General features: G+C 47.0%; 1 protein-coding gene across 1 annotated transcript in view; it reads left to right on the top strand.

Moving 5' to 3' along the window:
* Window positions 1-1,234: 1,234 nt before the first annotated feature.
* LCMT1 (leucine carboxyl methyltransferase 1) overlaps window positions 1,235-6,876 on the top strand; it is a gene marked incomplete at its 5' end in the record, with an annotated part of 32,418 nt that continues 26,776 nt past the window's right edge. The window contains 3 exons of the mRNA XM_034669562.1: window positions 1,235-1,349; window positions 3,223-3,344; window positions 5,361-5,437. Coding sequence (XP_034525453.1) covers window positions 1,235-1,349; window positions 3,223-3,344; window positions 5,361-5,437 — 314 coding nt within the window. The remainder of the gene's footprint in view (window positions 1,350-3,222; window positions 3,345-5,360; window positions 5,438-6,876) is intronic.

Raw genomic sequence — 6,876 nt, 5'->3', positions numbered from 1 at the left:
CTCTCTCTCTCTATCTGCTTCTGGGAACTCAGAACCCAGCTGAGTGATATCTCTCTCTCTCTCTCTCTCTCTCTCTCTCNACACACACACACACACACACACACACACACACACCCCCTACCCCTTTCAGCTTACTCATCCAGCAAATGGAAATGAGGTAATGTGCTCAGGGTATCACGTGGGATGTTTCAGTCTGTAAGTAACAAACACCAACTCCATTTGGTTTATTCATTCCTTTTNGAACACCAACTCTATTTGGTTTATTCATTACTTTTTTTGAAGATTTATTTATTTGGGGGGGAGGGGCAGTAGGAGAGAGAATCCTGAAGAAGAATTCCCATTGAGGGTGGAGTCTTTCGCAGGGCTCGATGCCAGGACCCTGAGATCTTGACCTGAGCCGAAACCAAGAGTTGGCCCCTCAACTGACTGAGCCATCGAGGCGCCCTTCCATTTGGTTTAAATGCTAAAGACATTTATTAATTCACAAGATGTCTGATGAGGGGCGGAAGCCCACAATGGGTTCCCATGGCCTTAGGGATCCAGGCTCCTTCTGCTACTTCTCGTTGTCCTAAGGCTGGTTCCACTCATGGTTGCCAGAAGACCTTCAGTGGTAATCTGGGCTTCAGTTCCCTGGCTTAGAACACTAAGACTTTGATTCCTTGTAGTGTAGACCGGGGAGAGTTTAGGCTACCATAGCATTTTCCGGTGGTGTAGACCAGAGAGCGCAGGCTACTCTAGCATTTTCTAGGTTGTAGCAGTTGTGTTTATTTGTTCCTGGTTTTCCCACTATGACCTGCTTAAGGGATGTGGAAGGACTGGTACCTGATACAGAGCCGGGGGAAATACTTAGGTAGTCGTGAGTTTCACAAAACAATCCTGGATCTCCTTTCCTATGGACACGGAACTTGTGGTTGAGCAGAGTTGTCTGATTGGCTCTTGCCAGCGAGTTTGCTGAGGGAATAGGTGGTGGCCGGTCTTCTAGGTGAGGTAGGAGGTGAGGTTATGTGCTCTCTAGGGTCCTGGGAAAAGAGCCACATGAGTAAAGAAAGGGAAGAAATGGCTGCTGTGGGGAGGCTGAGGGGCCGTGTATGTGAGCGCCAAGACAGATGGCTGAGTCTGTTGACATTGGTAAGGGAGCACCAGACGTGCCTCTGTTGGGCTTTTGAGGTGGATGATTTTCCTCCTTGACCTGGGTCCTGAGAACTGGGCCAGATCCTACTGACCTCTACTCACCTGCTTCCTTTCTTCCCTTTCCAGGTTTGCAGTAAGCCTTGGCTACTGGCATGACCCTTACATTCACCATTTTGTGAGACTGTCTAAGGAGAGGAAGGCCCCCGAAATTAACAGAGGCAAGTGACCTCCTCCTTCCCAACGTCCCCTCATCAGCCCAGAGGCCTGAGGTTTTAGGAATTCATTCTTAAAAAGAGAGAGTTCCAATGTTCAGTCTCTCCAGTGGCATACGAAAGTGCTGATTTCCCAAAATCCTCACCAACACAGTGTACTACGAACCTTTTCAGTGTTGATCCTGTACGTGAAAATGGCATCTTACAGATAATTTTTATATGTTTAAGAGCCGTTTATATTTTCTTTTACTGTGAACTGTCTGTTCAAGTAACGAATTACTTTTTTGGCCTTATTAAAGTGGTAATAGCACTGTTAGGCTCTGCAAGTCCTTTCTATCAAGGCAGAGAAAGGATTTCAGGTGGGAGGGTGATTCAGTCTCAGCCAGACTGAGAAATTAACCAAGTGACCACAGTCCTTGTGTGTGCCGGGAATCCTGGTCCTAAAGATGGAGCCTATGGGTAGATTCTATAAGAAATGCAAAGAAAGTTTAAAGTGGTGGTCCCTGAGAATAAGGATGTGGACCTTACTTTGAGTTTAGGGTGAACCTAGGCATCAGGAAGATGGGGCCGGGCCTGGCTAAGAGGCCTGAAGCCTCCCTCCTGGGCTCCTGAGGCAGCTTTCTATACCACTGTTGCAGAGGCAGGGACCCACCTCGGGGCCTCGGGAGCTGGGTGCCCCAGGCAGCATGTCAGCCAGCCTGCCTGCCTTCTTCCTCTGCCTGTGCTGGCATCTCCAGACTGGGGCCCACTAGGAGAGTGCTTCCCAAACAGCGTGTGGTGAGCATTTTTAAAGTTTTTTCCCAATAATCAGTCTGCTGTGGATGATACTCTGTAACATACAATAAATATGATTTCCTAGAAGAATAAAATGCAAGATAGTACATAAAATACGAGCTTATATTGTATATTAGGAGAATCAATAGACATAGAATTCCTATGTCACGCTGCAGTAAGTTTCTAAATGCTACTCAAATTTTGTTCTTAAAATAGTTATACTTAAGCACAAGGCTTTAGAACACAGGTTTTATCTTCCTTTCCCCCTCTTTTATTTCCCATCTCCTTTGCTCTAGCTCCCCACTCCAGAGCTGAACAAGTCCATTTATTCCACAGAGTTTGCTCCTGCCTTCCCCTCCCGCAGATGGTCTGTGAGGCCATTTTATTTATTTTTATTATTATTTTTAAGATTATATTTATTTGAGAGAGAAAGAGCACAGAGCAGAGGGAGCGGCCGGCAGAGGGAGAAGCAGACTTCCCACTGAGCAGGGAGCCTGAGGTGGGGCTCGATCCCAGGACCCTGGCATCATGATCTGAGCTGAAGGCAGACACTTAACTGACTGAGCCACCCAGGTGCCCTTGTGAGGCCATTTTATAAACAGAGGCTCTTACCCTTACAGGATGGAGTTGAGGGGAACATGGTAAGAAATACGGCTTTTTTTTTTTTTTTTTGGTCTGACATTTATCTGTCCCATTTCCTGACCCCAAAATGTTAATTTCATTATGATTTTGCAATTTTGACTTTTTGCTGAGTCCTGAGTAGCTTTCACCTAGCCACGAAAAAGCACATTTCCAGGACGAATATTTAGATCCGATGTTTTGATGTAAACACTTGCCTTCCATAAGTAAATTTACAGGACATTATATTTTTAAGATAGTTAATTCCACCATTACATAGATTGTACTGACTTTGGTTCAAACAGCTTTAAATTAAAAAAAAAAAGGAAGAGAATGTGGAAGTCACTCTTTCTCCCATGAAGTCCACAGTTAAACCGCTGACCCTGAAGAAGAGCAGAAGAGTCCTGATTTGCTCTTCTCCTGGGGTGGTCTCTGCAGGGATGATATCCCACCTCACTGAGCAATAGCTTGTCTCTGTCTCTCTCAGGATATTTTGCTCGAGTCCATGGCGTCAGTCAGCTTATAAAGGCATTTCTACGGAAGACAGAATGTCATTGTCAAATTCTAAATCTTGGGGCTGGGATGGATACCACCTTCTGGAGATTAAAGGTAAATGAAAATTCCCCCTCTTCTTTCCCAAATTGTTTCACCTGTGAAGGTGCCCGCCTGGTTCAGAAATGTTAAAATATATTCAGAGGCAATGCAGTGACTGTCTGTCTCGCGCCCCCGTCCCCAGCTGCTTGCGCCTGCTGCCCCTTCAGCCACATACTTAGTGTCCCCAGGGCCCTGGTGAAGGATGGGTGCCTTGCTTCTCATCCTTTGCTGTTACAAACAGGGCTTAGGATAAAAATCCTAGTAGACATTTCCTCTGCACATGTGGAAGAACCCTGCCCAGGGAATTGTGAGAGCCAGAGCCCCTGCATCTGCCATACTGGCAATAATGAAGATTTTATTGTCATTGTGCCAGTGTCTTCAGTACAGGTTGGAGATGCGCACGGCTGGGTGATGGTGCAATGATATAAAGGCCTTTTGCAGCTATTTCCTGATTTGGTCCCTCACCTGCTCTGTTAGGGAGCAAGAACAGGTGTAACTATGCAGGAAAGGAGACGGGTCCGGTTAGTGGCAGAACCGGGACCGAAAGCTGGTCTTGGATTCTGGGTGGAATTGTAGTGCCCAACCTTTTCCCTAGGAAGCCCTCAGCAATTGTATTTTCTTTTTTGTAGGTTTGTATGGATTTTTCTTGTTTTTTCTATCAGGTCGGTCATGTGGCAGTGATGGGTGAGGGCGTTTTCCCAGATTTCTGGCAGACGTACACCAAGATAAATTAGAGTGTGTGGGCCTAACACCACCTGCATATGTGTTCTGTCCCTCACGAGCTCGCCTGATATGAAGGTCTTTGGTCATCAGTGTTCCCGACCTTTCTGTTAGGTGAAAAGTCAGCGGCCTCAGCCTGGCCCGAGTATCAGTCGTTCACCTCTGCCTTCTTCATCAGGATAAGACAGCTCACGCTTATGAGCTGCTTGCACGTACGTGACCTTGTGAATTAACATGGTAGCTCTGAGGTGGGGGGTTACACTTATAGGGAAAATGGGGGCCGCGAGAGCCTGTATCTCCCCCGAATTGGACAGCCAGTGGCGCTGGAGCATGGAACAAACAATGGGCTGCAGCTCCTCCCAATCCAGGTTCCTTCCCTGTTCTCTACACAGAGCCTTGTGCTTGTTCAGGGGGGTCTCTGCAGTCTGTCAGGCCGTGGTGCGTCTGTACCTCAGTGACCGTGGTGTGGTGGAAGGAACGGGAGCAGAAGGCAGTGGCAGAACGTGCACAGTGTGAGCAGAAGCCACTGGAGAAATGCTTCCTCTCGGCCCGACACCGTTTCAGCTTGGTCCCAAGGTTTGGTTTTTCCCCAGTGTCATGTAGGTGGGTTAATAATTAATAAATCTACCATTTTTATTTCTGGTCAAGGTACACCGAGACTTAGGTACCCCTTCCAAGAAAAAGGTTATCTGTCAGGAGTGAGGAAGGTGAATAGCACAGGGTCTGAAAGATTTTGTTGAGGTGTTTTGTTTTGTTTGATAATTATATTGGTCCAAAGGGCTTTTTAAAAATCTGTTTCTTTAAAAAAAAAAAATGCTTGTTTGCTCTTTGGAGCCTCAGCAGAATGCATGAAACTCACCTGCCCTCACGGTGGGGGATGCTTCCTGATATTTGCTATTTTGTCCTATTTGATCCCCCACATGCTGACCCAACCCCCCTCCCCCACATCAGTTTCCTGACCCTCTCTAATCTGTCTCAGTCTGCCTTTTGGAAAATCTGTTAGCTCCTACTTCCCCAGCACCTCTCAGTGCCTCCCCACCTCTATCCCAGTGGCTGCTCCCCCAGTTCACGCTCCCCGTGACTTCTTCCCTGGACCTTCTTCCTGGACGGCTCTGAGAATCTCCTAACTTTGTTTTCTATTCATTCTCCACAGAGACCAAAGTCACCTGAAAAATATATTTCTGACCGTATCGTTCCTGATTTAAGACCCTAAATACTCTATTCTTTGGGGTCTAATACTCAGTACATGAAGATGGTCAGTAAATGTATGAGGGAGTACAGAATTAGCAATCTTACTGTGTTTTTCCTCAGGATGAAGATCTTCTCCCACAAAAATATTTTGAAGTCGATTTTCCAATGATCGTCACGAGAAAGCTACACAGCATCAAGTAAGTGTGGCTTGGACCAGAGGACAGAGCCGGGCAGAGTCAGAGGCAGCGGTCAGGAGAGGGCCGGATGCATGCCGGAGACCTCATTTTAGGGAACCTTCCCCTTGGGCCCCCTCCCCGCTTTCTTGCTGGCCCTGGGACCTCATTCCAACCTGTCGAGCAGTCTTCCACATGCAATACACTCTCCCTTGTGACTGTTCTGTCCATGAACGTCATTTCTCTGAACCTTGAAAAGAAATGACCTACAGTAGTTTCATGATCTGAATTGTTCTGTGTATTTTGTCTACTTCGTTATCTCCAGGGCATAGAGAGGTGCCCAGCCCAGAGCAGAGGCGTCCTCAATATTGTTTGAGCGAATGAATGGGAGGCTGAACTTAGTCATTTACTGTCTGTGAGATATTCCAGGGGCCACCCTGAGGCCAGGTTTTAAGGAGTTTGCAGAGCTGTAGAGGACGAGTTTGTGAATCTCTGCTGGGACTTTTGTAGCACCGTGTGAAATGTTTCACTTGGACCATCTCATTCAGTGCTCAGAGTAGCCTCGTGAATTCTGGTGGGGAAACCGAGGCTCAAAGCAGTGAAGCGAATTTCCATCATGGCACCTGTGAAGGAAGGGGCGGAGCTGAGATTTAAGCCCTTGCCTCAAGCCCAAGGGTTTGGAAGGGAACTCCCTTCCCTCTTTTTAAATGAGTGATTTCAATAAAATATGGTCTTGCATTTAAAAAAAAAAAATTTGGTGAGCATAAAAGTTTCAGCTTGTCCTTCAAGGATGTCTAATTCTCATCATCTGGAAATATTTTTCAAGTATGAGGTTGATCTAGTTTATCATATGAAAACAAGGTTTTCACCCTTTCCAAATACAAGATTCTGTTACAGTAAATATGCTGTTTGGTTGCCGTCTGGCATCTGAGGCTGGGCCTCTGCAGACGACGACCTAGCCTGTTGGGACCCCGAGTGAACTAAGAGGAAGCGGGCTCTCACTCAAGCCCAGAGGTGGCTTCTGGGCTGAAAAATGCATTGGCCTTTGTGTATGGTTGTTGTGGTAGAGGATTCGGCTCTCCGAGGTCTGATTTGTTGCATATCCTGGAGGAGGGAGTCATCCCATCGACGTTGTTGACTTCAAGTCTGAATAGGAGTCCTTTTTTCAGTGAACTGTGAGCAATGAGCACCGCGTTAAAGATTTTGTTTGAGAAGAGGCAGGAAACTGGAGACGACTTGGAAAACCTGGAACATCGGGAAAATCCTTGCTGAGCTATCCTGAGCGATTTCTGAGTGTTCAGTATTTCATGATGAGATTGTGAGTGGGCATCTGATTCTGAGTGTCCTGCTTGGTGACCTCGCGGAGCCCCGATCCACTGAAGTGTGACTGCATGTGCTGAGGGCCAGACGTCAGGAGGCAGCAGGCCCTGTGGAGTGAGTGGCCCTTGCTTTGAACAGGAGCA

Source organism: Ailuropoda melanoleuca, chromosome 10 (assembly GCF_002007445.2).
Source record: "Ailuropoda melanoleuca isolate Jingjing chromosome 10, ASM200744v2, whole genome shotgun sequence".
NCBI lineage: Eukaryota > Metazoa > Chordata > Mammalia > Carnivora > Ursidae > Ailuropoda > Ailuropoda melanoleuca.
The sequence above is the reverse complement of the archived record's forward strand: the minus strand, read 5'-3'. Positions and strand labels throughout refer to the sequence as shown.